This window comes from Dermochelys coriacea, chromosome 6 (genome assembly GCF_009764565.3).
Source record: "Dermochelys coriacea isolate rDerCor1 chromosome 6, rDerCor1.pri.v4, whole genome shotgun sequence".
In the NCBI taxonomy this organism is placed as follows: domain Eukaryota; kingdom Metazoa; phylum Chordata; order Testudines; family Dermochelyidae; genus Dermochelys; species Dermochelys coriacea.
The window spans coordinates 17,069,126-17,090,623 of NC_050073.1; the positions used below are offsets into that span (position 1 = coordinate 17,069,126).

General features: G+C 43.0%; 1 protein-coding gene and 1 long non-coding RNA gene across 5 annotated transcripts in view; one reads left to right on the forward strand and one right to left on the reverse strand.

The window, feature by feature from the left end:
• The window catches only part of EPS8L2 (EPS8 like 2), a 114,081-nt gene extending 96,765 nt beyond the window's left edge, over positions 1-17,316 (forward strand). For all 4 annotated transcript variants that reach the window (XM_038407470.2, XM_038407468.2, XM_038407471.2 and 1 more), the window contains exons 15-21: positions 2,664-2,779; positions 6,361-6,472; positions 8,180-8,299; positions 11,060-11,192; positions 13,401-13,584; positions 14,575-14,704; positions 15,064-17,316. In XM_038407470.2, the coding sequence (XP_038263398.1) occupies positions 2,664-2,779; positions 6,361-6,472; positions 8,180-8,299; positions 11,060-11,192; positions 13,401-13,584; positions 14,575-14,704; positions 15,064-15,135 (867 nt within the window). In that variant the 3' untranslated portion in view covers positions 15,136-17,316. The remainder of the gene's footprint in view (positions 1-2,663; positions 2,780-6,360; positions 6,473-8,179; positions 8,300-11,059; positions 11,193-13,400; positions 13,585-14,574; positions 14,705-15,063) is intronic.
• On the reverse strand, positions 15,788-21,486 carry LOC119857928. The gene is made up of 2 exons (XR_006281968.1): positions 20,610-21,486; positions 15,788-17,232 (listed from the first exon to the last, which is right to left on the reverse strand). It is a non-coding gene; the product is annotated as an uncharacterized LOC119857928 (long non-coding RNA).
• Between the last annotated feature and the right edge of the window lie 12 nt (positions 21,487-21,498).

A 21,498-nucleotide genomic window follows, 5' to 3' on the forward strand; every position in this document is an offset into this window, starting at 1 on the left:
GGTGTTACTATACACACTGTAAGGAGAGTGATCACTTAAGATAAGCTATTACCAGCAGGAGAGGGCGGGGGGGAGGGAAGAAAACCTTTTGTAGTGATAATCAAGGTGGGCCATTTCCAGCAGTTGACAAGAACATCTGAGGAACAGTGTGTGGGGGGGAGGGAAATAACATGGGGAAATAGTTTTACTTTGTGTAAAGACCCATCCACTCCCTGTCTCTATTCAAGCCTAAGTTAATTGTATCCAGTTTGCAAATAAATTCCAATTCAGCAGTCTCTCATTGGAGTCTGTTTTTGAAGTTTTTTTGTTGAAGAATAGCCTTTGTCTGTAAGCAAAGACTGGCCTGTCTCCCAAGATCTGTGAGAGTGATGGGTCGTCCTTCAGGATAGGTTGTAGATCCTTGATGATGCGTTGGAGAGGTTTTAGTTGGGGGCTGAAGGTGATGGCTAGTGGCGTTCTGTCATTTTCTTTGTTGGGCCTGTCCTGTAGTAGGTGACTTCTGGATACTCGTCTGGCTCTGTCAACCTGTTTCTTCACTTCAGCAGGTGGGTATTGCAGTTGTAAGAATGCTTGATAGAGATCTTGTAAGTGTTTGTCTCTGTCTGAGGGGTTGGAGCAAAGGCCAGTCCTTGCTTACAGACAGCCCCCCAGCCTGAAGCAAATACTCACCAGCAACCACACACCACACAACAGAACCACTAACCCAGGAATCTATCCTTGCAACAAAGCCTGTTGCCAACTGTGTCCACATATCTATTCAGGGGACACCATCATAGGGCCTAATCACATCAGCTACACTATCAGAGGCTCATTCACCTGCACATCTACCAATGTGATATATGCCATCACGTGCCAGCAATGCCCCTCTGCTATGTACATTGGTCAAACTGGACAGTCTCTATGTAAAAGAATAAATGGACACAAATCAGACGTCAAGAATTATGACATTCAAAAACCAGTCGGAGAACACTTCAATCTCTCTGGTCACTCGATTACAGACCTGAGAGTGGCTATTCTTCAACAAAAAAACTTCAAAAACAGACTCCAACGAGAGACTGCTGAATTGGAATTAATTTGCAAACTGGATACAATTAACTTAGGCTTGAATAGAGACTGGGAGTGGAGGAGTCATTACACAAAGCAAAACTATTTCCCCATGTTATTCCCCACCCCCACCCCACTGTTCCTCAGATGCTCTTGTTAACTGCTGGAAATGGCCCACCTTGATTATCACTACAAAAGGTTTTCTTCCCTCCCCGCCCCCACCTGCGCTCTCCTCCTGGTAATAGCTCATCTTAAGTGATCACTCTCCTTACAGTGTGTATGGTAACACCCATTGTTTCATGTTCTCTGTGTATATAAATCTCCCCACTGTATTTTCCACTGAATGCATCCGATGAAGTGAGCTGTAGCTCACAAAAGCTTATGCTCAAATAAATTTGTTAGTCTCTAAGGTGCCACAAGTACTCCTTTTCTTTTTGTGATATCTACTGACTTTCTTGAGATGAGGCAATGGGCTTTATTCTCCACTCCATTACTGCAGTGAAATGCCATTGAATTCAATGGAGTTCACCAATTTTATGCTGGTATGAGCGGGGAATCAGGTGCAAAGAGTCAGTGGGTTGGTTGGGCTAGAACTCAGGTTCCTAGCTCTCTGTTGCCAGTACTAAATCTCATAGGGCAGGTCTGCACTGCAAAAAAAACCCAACACCCAAAAACCTGCAGCAGTGAACCTCAGAGCCTGGCTCAATAGATTCAGGCTTACACGATGGCGCTAAAACTAGCAGTGCAGATGTTCCGACTCAGGCTCTGACACCCAACCTCATTGCTGGGTTTCGGAACTCAAGCAGGAACATCTAGTGCTATTTTTATAGCTGTAGTGCAAGCCTGAGTCTATAGACCTGGGCTCTGAGACACACTACAGTGGGTGTTCTTTGCAGTGTAGACTTACTCACAGCATATACACTGTACAAAGCAGAGGCCTGTCACTGCGCAGCTTGCTGGCTTGCCCTATTGCTGTAACCCTCTTAACAAGTTATTCTTGATTCTTCCTGAAAATTACAGGCTCTGGCTAGAGACGGTTGGACTTATTCTTTACCAGACCCTGGAGCTGTCATGATCAGCAGCAATATTTTAATCCAGAAATCTAGTTACCATCTACAGCATCCTGGCCTCTTCAGCAGTAGCCCAGGAATCACACCATACTTCACGGGTGGTGGTGCCATCAGGGGCTTCCCAAATATACAAAATATCCATTGACCTAACTGAGCTACAATGGAGTTTGTGATGGAGTCTGAAATACAGTAAAGGGGTCGATCAAGAGCAGAATTCATTTTTACTAATCTGAAGAAACTAGAAACTCGGAAATACATTCATGGATTTTAAGGCCAGAAGGGAACACTGTGATCAGCCAGCCTGACCTGTATGACACAGACCTTAGCATTTCTCCCAGCAGAGGGAATTATTCTTCCCAATCCCTACAATGTAAGCAAGCCACAAACAAGCAAAATAACTTGTGCTTCAACTAGAGGATCTGTTTTGAAAGACAGCCAATCTTGATTTAAAGATTTCAGGCGATGATAAGTTTACAACGACCACCTTCCTGTATCTGATGCAGATTTACGCTCTCTCAGTAACACTATGACTCCATTTTACCATTCCAGCTGTCATCAGCCAATGGATATCCCTATCGTAACTCATCAATAAAACGTGGCCAGACGCCTGATCAAACACAAGCAGTGGATGCCTTTAAACAAGGTGTTACTCAACATGTAAATAGGTAATGTACTAGTCCCGGTGCTTAGCACAATGGAGCCGTGATCCTTGATTGGTGGCCCCAGGCATTATCACAATACAAAACTAAATACTAAGATATTTGTCCTCCCACCCCCCCTTTGGTATGTCTTTGCTATCATTAATTCATGCTAGTTGTCTACATCCAGAGATGTCAAAGACCAGTCAAATAATTATTCATGCATGTACTGCCTGCCTGAAAAGCATTTTAATCAGCACATATGCAAGGAAATGGGTTACCACAAGTGTATTTCATCTTTGGAAGAATTATCAGCTGATTTTGTCAGTCAGTCAGTCAATATACTTTTATTTTCAGACCATCATGGTGACATTAAGAAGTTGGTGGAGGTTCTGTTTCCCTGCATATTATCCTGTGTTTGGGATACTCTGTTGCAATGTTTGTTCAAGTGGAACAGTTGTATGGCTACAGAAGTTAGGTTGCTCCTTTATGTTCATTCCCCCTAGTATTACGTATTTAGGGAAAAACACTTTAAGGATAGAATACATGCTAAAACCTACAGCTGGTCAAGAGTTTTCTGCTGAGATTTTTGTTGTTGAACAATGCAGTATTTTGCAAAAAAAGTGTGATTTCAACAACATTTTTGATTTTTAATGAAAAATTCTAAATAAAAAATGTTTTTGTTTGTCAAAAAGCAAAATGAAAATTTCCATTTTAAACAAAATTGTTTCAGATTCCTCCTCCCTCCTCAACAAATTGAAATTTTCCCCAAAATATTTTAAATTAAGTAGTTTTGTTTAAAAAAAAAATTCAACCAACTCTATATAACAGCTAGGCATTTATCATCATCATTATTATTACCAAAACATCTTATTCTAGTATCTGTTGTGATTTAAAAAACTGTCATGGAGATGAGGATGGGCCAAACCCAGAACTCCAGAGCTGAAACCCTCAGATCCAAACTCCAGAAAAACTCAGATGTGAATCAGATCTAAACTTCAGGATTCAGAATTCTTTCTAATGAGCCAAAGCAGAAAGCCAGATGTGATATCCCCCTTTCCCTCCTCCCGTGCTCCCTCCCAGCCCACACGCAGGAGTTTGGGAAAATTCAAATTCTAACAACTATGTTAGCCAATTCCAGTTAATTGGAAATCAATTAACACATTATAAACTCTGGTGTAGACTGAGGCCAGGACTACACTGCAGATCTATATCGGTATAACTACCTCGCTCAGAGGTTTGAAAAATCCACATTCCTGAGCGATGCAGTTATACCGAACTAGCCCCCCATGTACACAGCACTATGTTGATGTGAAAGCTTCTCCCATCGACATTGCTACTGTCTCTCAAGGAGGTGGATTAACTACAGCAATGGGAGAAGCTCTCTCATCACCATAGGAGCATCTTCTCTCACCTTCACCTGTAGCACTGCACATGAAGACAAGCCTATATTCAAGAAAAGCATGTGGCCCACTGCATTCCACCTTTTATAGCCAGAATGGGGAGTTCTTTGGTAGGAATTATAAATCAGTTAGGTATATGAATAATTTTTATTTTGCAGTGTTTTATCGATGTAACATCAATTTTCAGCAGCCACCGTTACAAAAGAAATCTCTCTCAAAAAGTTTTGGTGCATGAAGAATTTATTCTTACAGACATTTAGTTCTTTTATCAGTAAATTCCCAGAAGCAGGCCTTGCTGTCTTTATGTTTCTCGTTTTACCAGCTTATCCACCTTTCAGATAGGATTATATTTAGCAGCATCCATGACACAGCTATAGTCATATAGGCCTTGATTCCAGTTAAGCACATGCTTAAGTACTTTCTGGAATCAGGGCCAGGTCTACACTAAAAAAGGTTTGCTGGTATAATCCTCCTAGTGTAAACACAGCTTGTTTTGGCAAAAAAAAGTTTTATGCAAATACCCTGAGCAAAATAAGCTATACAAGCAAAAGCACTAGGGTTTTTGCTAGTATTCAAGTGTGTGTGTGTGTGTATGTGTGTGTGTGTCACACACACGCAAACACCACCCCTCTGCCCGCTGAGCTGGCACTGCTATACCAGGAAAAATTCAAGTGTAGACCTGGTCTTAGTAATGGTGGGCAAAAAACCTGCTGCAGGTTCCTCTGCAGTTAAACTCCTCAAGTGCCAGCCCTTCCCCTGGTGACTCACTTTGCGGCTGGCATGCTACAAAAATACAACTCAAACATTCCTCCCTCTCCCTGCCTTCAGGGCAACTGCTGGGAAAGGTTACCACTCCCTTTCCTGTCTAGTAGATTCAGGCTGCCAATGAATTGATTCCAAACTGCAGCCAGCACCACAGCCTTGCTATTGACATACTGTACAAGGCTATAATTATTATGACAATTTATTGCCTGGAACACAAGTTCTCCCAAGCCAGGAAGACTAGAGGCAACATCTTATGGCAGACCTCACAGCTGGTTCTCTGTAGGCCACTGCTCACATAAAATGGAGCATATATAAATATATGTTTAAGAGCCATCATCTTTTGTACTTGGCATAGACCTTCCAGTTGCCAGTTTTTGGGTGGGGTGAGGGTGGTTTGGGACATACTAAAATAATAATAATAAAAAAAATCATGACACTGAGTATGTGTGTTCCATAACAACGTGCTGGTTATAAGCCAATCAAAAGTTAGGATTGTGGGGGGAAACACACCTTTTGGGGAAGAACTATTACTAGACATCCCAAAACCACATAGTGGGCTGGGTGTCAATATCTAGACAATCAGATCAAGAATGTGAGTGTGTGTATTCCAGGGATGCAAAGCTAAAATAATATTTGGACGACATTAGCAAGGTTGGGCCAGATTCTCAGCTGGCATTCATCAATGGAGCTACACCTCCTTCACGTATATCAGCATAGCTCCACCAGAGGAGAATTTGGCCTGCTCATTTTACACTCGCTATAAAGGCAGAAAGCTCCCAGCCATCTGCATTGCATAGCCACAGACCTGAAGATCCATAGAGAAAACATCTCCCTGGTTCTAGTTTACACCATTTAAACATGGTAGCTTCCCCTTCCCCAAGATAAGGAGCCTGCTTCTCTCTTAAGAAGTCATTTACCCCGTGCAGAGTGGTAGTGTTTCATACCCATTTTGCACCTGTGTAAATGGCTACCCAGGGTGCCAAGGCACTATAGAATCAGGCCCATGAAGTCTGCTCAGATTATGACATGAACAGCTGACATGCTCTGGTTAGCTGGGCTACTATAACTTTGTTTCAGTACAGTAAATTCAAGGGTTTTCTGTGCCTCACAAAATTGTCTTAGTCCTCATTTCAGCATAGAAACTACTAAATGGAGAACAAATCTGTCTTTTTGTATGGTCTGCTTACATCAACCTCACAGCTATGCACTGGTCATTGGTTGAAGAGCCTGTGCTTTGCATTTGTGCAGGACTTTTTACTGTAATGTGATGAAAATCTTTTCACTTCCTGGTCACAAGGAAGGGGACTTGTCCAAGGCCTTTGCCACATTAACAATCTGCAGTCTCTTTAGCTGCATGCTAACTATAGTTCCTCCAGTACTGGCTTTACTGACATGGCTGTCAGAGGAGCCCTGATTATAACCTCATTTTGTCTCTTGAAGGAATTTCGAGGCACAAGGGATGGCACTGCCGAAGAAATATGCCAAAATCCACTATGATTTCACTGCTCGAAATGCCAATGAACTCTCAGTGCTGAAGGATGAAGTCCTGGAGGTAAATTAATAAACTCAGAAGCAAATCTTTATAATCCCTGCTTTCTAGAGAGGGAAAGAAGATGCACCAAGAGACTGAAAAATCCCAAATAGTTTTCCTCTGGAAGTTCTGAATGGCAACATGATATTTCATTCGGATAGTAAGCTTTAAATCTAAGTAAGAAAAGGAAGGGTGGTACTTTTCCAGTGCCTTAGCACATGGGCTAAACTGAGATTTGAGACCACACTCTGGATTAAAAAATAGCAGCAAATAAAAGGAAACCATATTATAATACAGCGTCTGACAACATACTGAGCCCAATTTCCAAGCAGAGGGTTCAGTCTTGCAGCACTGAGAACTCTGGCCTGAATGCAGCAAAGCACTTAAACCTTTGCTTAATATGCTCACCTTTAAGCATGTGAGTAGCCCCACTAAAATTCATTGTTTGGTGCAAGAAGAGCTTTTCTGCCTTAAATTTCAGTATGATGGTGAACTCGGGGACTATTTTCCACTAAAATGTGATACAGAATTTTTAACCAACACCAGTCTCTCTCATTGCGACACACTTTGCTGTCACAAAATACATGATATGACTTTAGTCTACATGTTCAGGCTACATTGGATTAAGAGATAGACTTCTGTTAAATATGTATCTGGAATAACTGTACGGTTGCATCACATTGGGTTAGCAAATTTGTAGAAAGAAAAGGAGTACTTGTGGCACCTTAGAGACTAACAAATTTATTAGAGCATAAGCTTTCGTGAGCTACAGCTCACTTCATCGGATGCATTTGGTGGAAAAAACAGAGGAGAGATTTATATATACACACACACAGAGTGTGTATATATAAATCTCTCCTCTGTTTTTTCCACCAAATGCATCCGATGAAGTGAGCTGTAGCTCACGAAAGCTTATGCTCTAATAAATTTGTTAGTCTGTATTCGCAAAAAGAAAAGGAGTACTTGTGGCACCTTAGAGACTAACACGGCTGCTACTCTGAAACCTGTCAAATTTGTAGAGTAGGAAACCTGACATTTGGTTTGTCAAATATAATTATATTAAAATCTTAATGCAAATAAACACTGAAGCCCAGGCATGCGGTTCTGAAATCTTTGGGTTAAGGACAGCTTTCACACACCATTTTTAATCAGAGTTCAAAATAGAACAAGCCTGTAAGAAGAGACAGGTGATGATGCGAAGAAGAAGATATTCTGCTACCAATACACCATCTTTTCCATGTCCTGTTTATGTAATGGATGGGCTGTCATCAGGTTATATGAAAATCCTGCAGGCACTTTTTCCACCTCTGGCAGGATTCACTGTTAAAGAGTTTTTGGTTTTTTTTTAAATGCAAAAGCAAGGCAAGCATTTCTAGACATGATCTCTCTCATCAACTAAAGCTTTAAAAAAACAAGATGCAAATTAAGCAGAAGCCAGGGGTTCCTAAGGACATTAGATACGTTTTTCCTCAGAGTTGTTGCCCAATAGGCCACTATTACGATTGTTTTATCAATCCTTTTCAGGGAGTGTTTATTAAGGCGACATTGGAATTTAATGTTACATGAAGCTTTTGCAGTTTCCTTGCCTGCATTACAAAGCTCCCATATAATTGTGTGTGTTTTTTCCGCATGTGCAAGCCCATGCGAAGATGTGAAATTTTTGTTACCTTGCACGTGTCATGAATGCCTGATGGTCTCAATGGCTGAATTACTTTTTCCCCCTCACAGGTGTTGGAAGATAATAAGCAGTGGTGGAAACTGCTAAACCGGAGCGGGCAGGCTGGTTATGTCCCCTATAACATCCTGGATGTGGTGAAACTGGAAGATTATGAACAGCTCTATAATCAGGTGATGTTTCATTGGTGATCAACTGCGGTGCATAATCAGCTGCTTATGGCCAGCTTCAGTAGGCATAAAAAAACGGAGGTGGGAGGGGATACCTGTAGACCTTTTAAGACACCTTCTCCCTGACTGTATAGATTTTCATGAGTTGTGCTGTCCTCACACCAAAGTGTTATTAGGGAGTCAATGCCCTACATAGACACCTCACAGCTGGTGTAGGGGGTGGAGTGATGAAGTAAAGCTCCACAATGAAGACCCAATTAGGCTTTCAGCAGAAAGCTCTGTGAAAACAGCTGCTGGGCGCTTGGATAGAGATACAGCTCCACACCCAGTTGCTAGAGGATAAGGTTATCACTTGAGACAGGATTTTTTGCTTTATGTACAATCCTGTAGTTTCTTTGTTTTCATAGATGTGCCCTACACCAGAAGTTCTCAACCTTTTTCTTTCTAAGCTCCCCGCCACCCCAACATGCTATAAAAACTCCACAGCCCACCTGTACCACAATAAACTGGTTTTCTGCATATAAAAGCCAGGGTCGGTGTTCAGGAGTAGCAAGCAGGTTATTTGCCTGGGGCCCCATGTCACAGGGGCCCCCACAAAGCTACATTGCTCAGGCTTCAGCTTCAGCCCTAGGTGGCGGGGCTCAGGAACCTGGGCTTCAGCCCCATGCGGTGTGGCTTCAGCTTTCTGCCCTGGGCCCAGCGAGTCTAATGCTGGCCCTGCTTGGAGGCCCCCCATAAACTTGTTCCAAGTCCCTTAGGTCCCCAGACCCCTAGTTGAGAACCACTGCCCCACACCACCAAGAAAGACCTCAGAGAAGCCATACTCGCTTACCAAAAGGCCTGAGTCATCATTGCTCTGCACTATGTTGTCACTGACTCCATTGCAATGTGGGAGTAAACACTACTAGCTCTGACTCATTGGCATTTCGCAACCACTGTGCACTGGTTGAAATCCCTGTGCAAGCTGCACGGCAATAGAAATCAGGCCTTTGGTTTTGTTCCTGAGCCAGCTAGCCCCCTCCACCAGCTTGCAGGCATTTTGCACATCTCTAGCCTTCCATTCAAGGATCTCAAAGTAATGTAGAGATGTTAATGAACTAGCCCTTGTAATGTTGTTGGGAGTGTAGGTCATTATCATGATCACCATAGGCATAATGACATATGAGGAAATAGGCACAAAACCCCAGATTCACAGAGGGATTTAGGCACCCAACTCTCATTGAAATCAGTGGGAGTTAGGTGCCTAAATACCATTAAGGATCTGGGCCAAGGTGATTAAGGGTCTGATGTCATGGGGACTAAGCCCCTGCAGCTCCCATTGATTTGACCTGGAGTGGTAAGTGCTCAGCACTTACCAGAATCAGGTCTTAAGGCCCCATTCCTGCAAACACTTACGCAGGTGCTTAACTTTACTACTGTGAGTAGTCCCAAGGAAAGGAAGAGGTCACTCACCAAGTCAGTGACACAGCTGCAAATAATATCTAGTTCTCCAACGTCCTAGTCCTATGGCTTAACCATGAGATTACATCACCCCCATCAAGATAGCCCCATGGTCATCTGTTCTCTTTTCTGTTATTACCAATTATTAATTAACTTTTATACTGTGGCAACCACTAGAGAACAACCATGTCAGGGCTCCGTTGTGCTAGGCACTGTATAAATACATAGTAAAATGACAGTCCCTGTTCCAAAGAGTTTACAAGATTGAACAGGTGGGTGACAAGCAAGTGAGTCAGGGTTGGTGGAAATAGGATAATAAAGAGAATAGGAGGCATGCAATTCTTAGCCAGTCAGTAGTCACAAATTGCCACCTACCTACCTCATCTAATCGCATCGCTTACAAGTAGGTGGCAGTAGAATTTCACAATTTTAAGCATAATGATTTTTTGTTCTCTGATTATATGGCCAAGCCATTGAAAACTTCATGTACTGATGAAAGGCTCTTGCCAAGCTAGTGTAAATGATGAATTATTTATCTAAAATGGCAGTGAAACGTCACCTACAGGCAGGTAGGCAGAAAATAAATTCAGTATTGTCAGCCCCAGGTATTCAAAAACCCTGGAGTGCAAGATGAGATAGACTGGAGTGGAGTGAGATTGATTTAAAAAGCTTGAGCTATTAAAGATATCATACAGTTCCTTTGCGGTATGGATTCTGAGCCTTAGGGGGCCACTCATGTCACATTTTCTGGCTTTTAAACACAGTCATAAGTGCAGGAGGTTAACCTTTCATTTAAAAAAACTGAGATTCTCACAAAATCACTTGACAGCTGGAGTGTGGACTTTCAGAAAATCCCTCATTACTGCAAAGTTCCTAATAAAATCCTGGGAGCTGGCAGCGCTGTAAATTAGTATCTTTTAAAAAGCCCTGTGACAAGTCATTAAGCAACAAGCTTTGGGCTTTGCAGGGCCAACAGTGTATGATCACATTTAGCTTGGCATGATTTCGCAACACAACGGTGAGGCCTTCATGCAACCTGAGATAGCAGGTGACAATAGCGTGTGAATATTCATGCCTCGGCTCATGCAGACCCTTGGTTCAATTTCACTGGATGGTGTAAAACACAGAATTAAATGGCAGCTGGTCAAGTACAGTTTCTCATCATTATATGTTAACTTCAATAAAGTTAGACCAGTTTACAGAACAGCTGAGGACGTGGCCCACTGCGCTCTAATCTACTATGGTTGTGGAGGGACAAATATTTAATAATGCTGAAAAAATATTTTACTTAATAAAATCCCTTTTATTTTTTATTCTAACCAGAAGTACAAAGGAGACTTGAGTCCGAGAGGAATTGGCCCTGCCAGCCCTACTCACAGGATTCCTGCTAGCTATGCTGGTGATAAATGGGGAAGTGAAATATTAGCCGGGAACTCTCCTCACAATGCCAAAGAACGTAGGTGCATAGTACCAGGGTTCTTACCATTCACCACAGCTCAGACATGCAATATTGTTTCACAATACACAGTCCAAAGAACTTGGCACTGCAGTTCTGGAACTTAGATTTAAACTGAGAAGCTTCCACCAAAGTGTTCTTTTCTTTGTTTGTATTGGGTGCTAGTGGATTTCTTCTTCTTTATTTCCTTTTCTAAAAACTGTTAATCTATTAGTTTCCTTAGACACTGTGTATAAGGGCCTAAATCTATGCACCTAAATCCATATTTAAGTACCTAAAAATGACATAGGCAGCAGAAAAAGGGGAAAGATCTTCACCCCCACTCAGGCCTCTTTATGCCATATAAAAGGGCCAGTGCAGCACACAGGGGCTGTAAGAACTGTGGTTCTGGCCAGGAGAGGATTTTCCCAGTGCAGTCACTATGGAAGATAGCCAGGAAGCTGCTTTCTGAGACTCCCTGTGCAAACCCTGGTCTAGGGGGCATGTCAGGGCTGGGGCCATAAGAGGGACAATGAGGCAGGGTCGCAGCACTGTTGAGATTCTGGGCTATGCTGTGGCCTACAGAGCAGCCCTGAGGAAGCTGCTGCAACTTACACAAGCCTGCAGGACTGCGCAAACTACATTGTGGGCCCCACAGCAGCCCAGAATCAGGAGCGGCTTAAAAACACCTTAACTTCTCCTCCCCATGAGCTGCAAGGTGTGTGCTGCACTAATCTCACTCCCCGTGTGTTTAGGTGCTTACGAAGTGGCTATTCAGGCACCTACTACATGTTGCAACAACCATGTCTTCCCCCCCAATTTTTCTCTTTAGCTTTTCTTTTACTTATTCTCTACTGTACAAAAACTGTAGTACTCAGCACACTCCAATGCATTGTGTGGGTGGTTATTGCAAAATAAACAACCCCTTATCTTCTTTAATTGTCATATATTTATAATGTCATCACTTTAAAAGTATGCTGGAATTCTGGCTCCAAAAGAAATCACCCAGCTCTTTGGAATTTTTCACCAAGCGCTTTTCAGTAATAGTTTCCCAACCAGCTCTGACTTTAGCAAAGATCCAGCCAGCTAAAGGTAAGGTCATCTATGGGTATGTGTTCATTTTTCTCACACCTTACAAAGCATGGTTTGGTTAATAGTGCCCCTTAGAATACATGTTTATTAAATTAAATTTAATCATGTCCCATAAAGTTTGCCGTTGTGCACCATGATAGAGAGGTGTTTCTTTACCAACTGGAAATTATACAGCTTTAATAGTTATAATCACTTGTGAACTAGAAATCACATTGCAACAATTCATTTCACTGAGAACTGAATACACAACCATTCAATCATTACCACCATGTTAAAAAAAAAAAAGAGAGAGACAGATCCCTCAGGTATTAGTTAGAGACAGGTAAGACATAGGAGGAGGGATTTACCCCATGTCCATATGTCAGTACGTCCAGTCCTGATATGGTGGCTAGTAACTACATAACACAATGCCGTCTCTGCTATCTGTCTCCTTGCTCTCAGGATCACCAACAACTATTCCAAGATTCTCCAATTAGCCCTGCAAGAGTTGCTTTAGAACTTAGGCTTGGATCTTGCATTGCAGGACTCAGGGACACAATACCTTTACCCAACTACTCACTCATCTTAGGAGCAAGTCACCCCAGGACTGATTCTCACCTAGCTTGTTGAAAACTAAAATCAGCCTAAAACTCTGTTACAGGGACTTGTGTCTGGCTGTTATTTTGCATTCCCTCCATCAGAAGAGGTATTGTGGAAATACAGCATTTAAAAGCATGAAAGGAGGTTTTCAGACCTCAAAAGCTGAAAAAGGAATCTGAAAAGATGGGCGCTAGGTTTGGGGCCTGTGGGACATAAGAGAACCCTACAGTTTGTTCAGCATGTTGCTACTAAAGTGATGGCACATTAAATGTTTCCTTTACACTTTGTTCCTGAAGCAGATTTCATGGTCAAAATGTCATGTCTCACCCATCCCACAAAGCACTTAAGCACCGTCTTTAAAGTTAACTACATGATTAAGCTTTTCTGATTTCCTTTCTTGAGCGTGTTTTTTTTACAGAGTTAATAAAGCTGCAGAGTCAAATTCTGCCTTTACTTACACCTTATGCAACCCCACTGATTTTCACTGGTTGTGACTTAAGACAGAATTTCATCCCCGGTCTCTAATTTTGTCACCTGAAAGTATGCTCCGTTTTCCAGAACTTATCCATCATATGGAGGAGGTGAACGATGAGCTGCTGAAGAAGATCACTACTAGTAAAGTTCAGCTCCCCCAGAGAAACTTTAAGGTGGAGAAGACTCAACAAGTTGCCGTGCCCCTGACGTTTGAGTCAAGCGCTGAAGAGGTCAAAGCGTGGCTGGAAGCAAATTCCTTCAGCAAAAGGTAAATCTGCACAGCTGCTATGGGAGATGCTGAACTTTCATTGAAAAGGAGGCGGCTTTTGACATTTTTATTGGATTACAGGATGTTTATATTGTTTAATTTATAAAGCCTGTGAGCAGGTGACATTTCTACCCTGCTCTTAATACAGTATGCACAGCCAGTACAGAGTCCGAACTACTCCTAGGGGTTTTGTTTTACTGACAAAGACAATCAATGTAACACAAATACCAGCCTGTGTCTTCTCTTTAGGTGTGGCTACTCCTACAGTTTTTCCCTGAGGACTGTTCAATCTCTACACACCTCTTCAGGGGAGCACTCCCACCTCCCTTATATCCAAGATGGAGCGAGCAAGCAGGACCTAGTTAGCTTCTCCCAGGAGGATCAACCCTGGATGACAGGGTTAATTCACAGGAAAACACCTTACTGCTGAGAATCCCAAAGCATTTTGCAAAAGTAGTTATTTCACAGATAGGAACACTGGGGCACCGAAAGGCTAAGGGCCAGATTTTTAAAGGTGTTTAGATGCATAGAGACAGTAAGGCACCTGGTGGGATACTGATAAAGTTCAGGTGCTTAACTCTGTTTACTATCAATAGGAGTTGGTAGCTTAGGCACTTCTTGAAAATCTCACTAAATCCTATCTATATCTTTAGGCACCTAAGTACCTTTAAAAATCTGGCCCTAAGTGACTTGCTCAAGACTGCAGAGAGAGTAAATATGAGGGGTTAGAACTGGATCCCATGTCTGGGCTGTAATTCCTAAACACCTCTTACCTAGAGATTATAATTAAGTATAATAACTAAATATGGGTGCTAACTTTTCATAATAATATTAAATATATATGGAGACAGAGCCTAATCTCATATGTTGACGGCTCATTGAGTGGACACTGCCATAAGAGGGCAAATCTTCATAGACTTCTCACTTCATTTTTCCTTCTTCTTCTGACCCATTTGTATCACATGCCTTTCATTACTTGTCTTTTTCTAGGACTGTGGAACATCTTGGCATACTTACAGGGGCCCAGCTTTTCTCTCTGAATAAGGAGGAATTGAAGACAGTGTGTAACGAAGGAGCCAGGGTATACAGTAAAATTACAGTGCAAAAATCTCTCCTGGAGGTAAGAAGTTTTCCCACAAAATCCTATTAGTATGGAAGCCAGTAGCACAAAATACTAGCAAGCTCTATTGAACAGGCATTTTAAGAAACACAGTTATATTAACCACAATAAGAGTCCTGCTGAACACTTGTTTTAGCATAAAAACAAATAGAAATCTTGTGAAAACTACAATTTAGAAACATTGGGCCAGATCCTCAGCTGGTGCAAATCAACCTAGTTTAATGGAAAGATCTGACCTATTAACTTATTCCCTATCTCCTTGAAAGCAGCTCCACCTTGACAGCATTCTATATTGCTTATTTAGATTAAGCTGTAAGCCGTTTTAAGTTCAAACTCTTTATATTTTGTTGCCATTCCAGAAATGTGGAGGGGACTCAGAGCTTCAAGAAATTATGAAACGTCGCCATGAAAGGAGTGATTCTGCTCTTTAAAATTCTATCTGCTTTTTTCAACTATTAGTCATAGTAGTGCAGAAAAAGGGAATAACAGCACCGATCCCTGATCAAAATGAAAGAGACTACAGAGACCATCACCTACCAGTGTAACTTCCATCAAACTGACAATTCCTGGAACACTGTTGATAAGGAGGATACTCATTCACCAATATGCTATCATCCTGAGAGAGAAGTTTTAGTATTGCATGAAATATTTTTATATCTATATATTTTATACAGAAATTTTGTGTGTATGCAGTCCAGAGTATGAGCAGGATCTGAATTCATGGGATTCTAAATGTATGAGGCAAGGCTGGATTCAAGTTAAACCACAACCAGAACCTTATAATATACTGCTATATGGCTCTCCATTGATCTGATAAAGCTCTAAAAAGAAGGCTAGAAATAATTCTGCCAACAAAGGACTGATTGAATACTTAGAGTTTCTGTACCATAAACACTAGAGCTTTTTCCCCCCTTGTTTCCTTCCTGTCTGTGACAGAGACACTAAGCAACAGTATCCTGGGTTTCCCTGTTCATGAAGGCCCAGCAGCAGTTAAGTTTCCTCTCTCTGTTCTACCCCTGCTCTCCTCCCAAGCCTTAAACATTTTAAAACAAGGGCTGGGCCTGTCTATGCCTGAAATTGAAATTACAATAGCGTGTAACAGATTTTAGGGTTGGATCACCCTGTTTAAATATATATATACAATGCTACTGCTTTCTTTGAGGGGCAGAGAGTGTTTTAATTAAACAATAAAGAGCAGTGAGTAATACCCTGAAATTATTTGAATTTGCAATTGGGAAGCAATGTCCAACTATAATCACCCACACAATGGCTACCAGTGGATGGGGCCTAGTGCAACTATGCAGCAATTTGACTTGGCATTGATCCTGACTGGCAAACCACAGTATTGTCAAACCCAAGACTTCAACAATCAGAAGATAAACCCATAAAACTTACTCCCAATCTGAAACACACAAACAACCACAATTCCCTATGCATGCAGCCCTGGGCCCTGCTTTAATAATATAACAGTGTTGCAGCAGTTAGCAATCTGACACAAGTAGTGAACATATAGGAAATTAAATGGAAATTGGGATGGCCATTTCACACACAATTAAAAAAAAATCTTTTAAAAAAGTCTGAAAAATTACTTACCGTAATTTAGCAAATACATTTATTAGTACTTTACTTCCTGTTTTTTCTAATGCTGTTAAATATCTAGATTGCACTGACAGGGTTCGAGATTATGTATATATAAATGATGAAGACAAGGTCCCTGCCCAAAATAACATATCATCAAGTAATTGTGAAGTTTTAATTTATTAACATATTTTTAAAATCAGAACAAGTATAAAATATATTTCCTGGATTTTAGCATGCACAGTGAAATTGGCACATTTTCAGTCAACAAAACATATATACCTTTTCTTGACTTTTTCCACCAGCCTTACAGAGTGGGAAGGACAAATAAATTTACAGGTACTGCTCATTGTCTGAGATGGTAGTAATAAAACTGGAGTAACTTTGATCTGTTCTCTCCTTTATACATGTTCACTTTGGTTAATGTTAATGGAAATTCTGGCCCTGATCTTGCAAAGACTTACTTGTGTTTACTTTACATGGAGTTTACACACATTGACTTCAGTGGGAGTACTCACTGTGCACTAAGTTAAGCACACGCATAAGCCTTTGGAGGAAGGGGACCCAGGCTTGTATATTTAATCAAATACCGCATGATTCATCATACCGAACTGTATGCACCTGTAAATGGAGAAGTACGTGCAGGAGTTGGTTTCTATATTAAAAAATACCGATGCATTATTTGTGTTTTTCTAAAACATTTCTGAATGGATGATTTTTTAAAAATAAAGCCTTAGACAAGGCCATCATTAGCACCAGTGGAGCTAAAATGATGACGGAGCAACAGTTAGAGAAAATCATCAATGCAGACAAGGCACTAGATTGTGAGGATAATATTCTTTCCCACATCAGCACTTACGTACCAAGATAGCTGGAATTTGAAAAGGGCACTGGTTTGGCTCAGGGAGGAATGAAGGAGATCAATCTTCTGGAGAACCATCAGCTTTTGACTGGGGTAGAGTGAAATCAAGCATTAATACTGGAAAATGATAACAGTGGTATAAGGATGGCGGGTTAAATGAATTCTAAACAAAAATAAACCAAAAGGTGAGCTAAGAAGCATAACACACCATTTTTGTCTTTATGTATAAAGGAAAAAAAAAATAATCGCCCACGATTACAACTATTTGGATTTATATTAGCAGTCCATTCAACAGTTCTGGAAAGAAGTGTTGCCAAAGCTGAGAGCATCTATTAAAATATACGCTTTTCTAAACCACATCATAAGGTTTAGTATCCATATGAATGATGCTATATATCTGTACTGTCTGCAAATAAAACTATAATGTACATGAATGTAAAAAGAAAAGGAGTACTTGTGGCACCTTAGAGACTAACAAATTTATTAGAGCATAAGCTTTCGTGAGCTACAGCTCACTTCATCGGAATTCCGATGAAGTGAGCTGTAGCTCACGAAAGCTTATGCTCTAATAAATTTGTTAGTCTCTAAGGTGCCACAAGTACTCCTTTTCTTTTTGCGAATACAGACTAACACGGCTGCTACTCTGAAGTACATGAATGTAATTCAACTAAGGATAATAATATAACCATGCACTGTTTAAGATTTATTAAAATAGTTAAATTATAACACTTTCTTGCTCTTAATTGGATATGAGCGAAAACAAGAGAATTTGGGAGCAGATGGCTGGTTTTTCAAATGTTTTGTTGCAGCGAGCCTGTCGATGTACAGCAACAGTAGAGCTTTGGGAAGCCTATTTCTTCTTGTTTGTCAGCAAGTAATGTTCAAAAATGAGACCACTTCAGCATAATGATCATTCAAAACTAAAAATGGGGAAAAACCTAGTTCTGAAAGAGCCCAAACTCTGGGAAAATTAGGATCTGGATCCAAACTTTGCCTTCTTTGATACTTCGAGGGAGGAACCTTTTTCGCCTCTGAAAGATGCAATTTGGAGAGTATAGCTGTATTTGTAAATGCAGAGCTTCAAATGTACTGCATTTCATACAAGCAGGCTGACACTAATGATGCCCAAACCTAGAGGAGCACAGTAGCCAATGGAGGTATCTCTGTACTGAGCCTGCAGATTCTGAGAAAGAGGTTCTGGTCAATGAGGAGTATAAGTTTCCTACCAATAATCATGAAATTTGAGAATCCCGAAGCACTAATGTTTCTTTCACTAATGTTTTCTGTCTTGGACAAGGAGTGAGAGGTTTATGCAGCAGATTATTCTGACATATCAAGCAGATTAGGGGAAGTCACTGTTACAAATGAGGCATTACAAGATAAAAATCAAGTGAAAGGTATGATCAAAGTATCTAAGATAAGCTCCATAGCTAAGGCTATGTTTTAGTCATGGGTATTTTGAGTAAAAGTCATGGACAGGTCACAGGCAGTAAACAAAAATTCACGGCCCATGACCTATGACTTGTACTATATACCCCCGACTAAAACTTGAGTGCTAGGGGGCAGCCTGGGACCCCCACTGGTGCTAGGGAGGGCAACACACAGCCCAGGACCCCTGCTGCTGCTGGGGGGGGGGGAGGGGTTTGGCAGGCTTCCTACCCCGCTCTGCATGGCTCCCCAGAAGCGGCAACATGTCCCTAGGCTCCTAGGTGGAGGCAGGGCCAGAGGGGTTCCACACACTGCCCCCGCAACTCCCATTGGCTGGGAACTGCAGCCAATGGGAACTGTGGGGACAGCACCTGTGGGCATAGGTAGTGCACAGAGCCACCTGGCCATGCCTCTGCCTAGGTGCCAAAGGACATGTTGCCATTTCTGAGGAAACGCCCTCCCCCGAGGTGAGTGCCGCTTGGAGCCCTCACCCTCTCCCGTGCCCCAACCCCCTACCCCAGCCCTGAGCCCCCCCCATCCAAACTCCTGCTGCTGCTGGGGGGGGGGGGGCACGATGGCCTGAGACTGCCCCAGCAGCAGCTAGTGTGGCTGGCCCAGGGGCTGCCCGAGCTGCTCAGGCAGCCCCGGGCCAGCCGCTGCAGAAGTCACGGAATCCATTACCTCCATGGCATGTTTTGCCTGTTCAAAGACCAGTTGATAGGCTGTGGAACATTCCCAACACCCTTTTTTATTAAGCTATTCAAGCAACACAGCACTGTGAACAGGTCCTTTAATCATCTAATAGAGAGTAGCAACAGGTCTAAAAATGGGCGAATTTTGTTAAAATTAGTGGGCACACGGACGCTAAAAATAGCTGCTACTTTGTTTGGAGGGATGCAAAACCCCCAGAGTGGTCCAGTGCACAGTACCAAGGGATCCACAAGCAGGGCAAATACACCCCTGCCTACAGTTGTGAAGGGGGAAAATGGGCATGTTGAATGTCTTGGGCCAGCAGGTACAGCTTGAATCTCGCTTCATAGGTACTAAACAAATGAATGCAGCCCACATACATCGTACACCAGTCTTCTTGTTCAATATGCAGCCTGCTCCAGCATGGGGGTGAGAGGGGAAAGATAGCAACTGCAACTGCATCTGCATTGTGGCGATGATCCAAACCCACAGAGCCAGACATTAAGGACCAGATGCCTTAAACAGGCCTTCCCTACAATATGCCTCTTCACCATGCCAGTTCACTCACTGCCTGAAGTTACCAGACACACAGGTGAAGCTGGCTTGGGCAGTTGAGTGCACCTGTTATTAACAGCATACTAACTCTGGGTCTTTATTCTTTCCCCATACATCCCCTCAAGCATTAGCTACCCCCTAACATAGGCATACCAGCATTCTCCCAGCAACAGGGCAGGGGTGCGATCTTCCCCAACGAAGGGGCATCTTGTCCTGTCCTATAAAAGGGCATCCAACCACCCTGGTGCCACGGAAGGAAGGAGCACCACCTTTCCCTCCACATCAATGGGAAGCCAAACTCCCCATTTCTCTATGGAGAGGAGAATCTGCTTTCACACCTCAGTAAAACAGAGAGGGTTTGTAACACTCACCACCACCTGCCTTTAGTGTGAGTAAGTCCTGTCCATGACTGCGGGGGATCAGCTTCCTGAAACCACCCGCCTCTGGCAGTACAAGCACTGCCTTCCAGGCCTCCCTCTTGCTGCACAGGTAGCGATAAGTACACGCCTGCCCCCAAGTCCCTGGAGCATTCCTGGCAGCATCCAGCCCCTTATCCATTGAACACTCACAAAATTGCCAGCCCTGCTGTTCCCAAAGGAACAGTGCACACCAGTTTGTAAGATTCAACTCAGGATCACGACTTTGCTTAACACCACAGCACAGTGTTATATTTATAATGAAAACAAAGAATAAGTTTATTGTCAAAGAACAGAGATCCAAGTGATTGTAAGAATATTGGAAACCAAGGATTACCTCTACGACAAAATCATCACACACTTTCTAGAGACTAACCGTGACTAACAAGCGATTCTCCTGGCTAAAGGATCTGATTTCACGCAGAGTTCTTTCCAAAATTTTCCACCAACGCCGCTTTCATGAAGTAAACTTACTGTTTACTTCCCAGGGCCGTGGGTTTCAACCTTTTTTCATTTGCAGACCCCCCTAAAATGCTTTTCAAGGAGAGGTGCAGAGCCCGTTGGAAATCTTGGACATAGACTGCGGGGTCCACAGGCTGAAAGCCACTGTCGGAGGCGAAGGATGCCAGGGTGTCTTCTTTGTCCCCCCGCTACATGAAACCTTTGACGCCCATCTCAAGCTCGGGTTTCCCCCCCCCCTCGGTTCGTTCTTCCTCTTCCCGTTTCCTCTTTGAAGTTTCCACAGCCCTTCATTAGCGCCCAGGTCGGGCTGGCGAGCAGAGCCCCATTGCGAAACACACAATGCTGAACGTCCACGTCAACAGCCAGCCAGGGGAGCCTTCCCCGTCTGACAGAAAACCTCCTTCCCCGCTGGCCGGGGCCTCGCCACAGCCCAGCAACAAGGGAACTTCCGGGGCAGCTACGCCACTGCTCACGCCCCAGCCGCAGGCCCCCAGGAGCCAGAGCCACCCAAGCCGTGCGCGCCCCTGCGACCGGCTGCCTCCTCCCCCGGGGGGGAAGGGGTGTCTCGCCTCACGCTCCGCCCCCACAGCAGGGGAGACGTTCCCCGTTCCCCTCCCCCCGGGATGAGGTGAGCAGTCACCACGGTCCTGCTTCTCGGGAGTCTTCGGGAAGTATTAACCCCCACGCGTCACCTACTCACCCAATCAGAGGCCGTCTTCTCCTCCCCCAGTCCTGATTGGCTAGTTCCCTCTCGCCTCGCTGTTGATTGGCTGTCGCCTCCTCCCCCCGCGGCCGTGATTGGC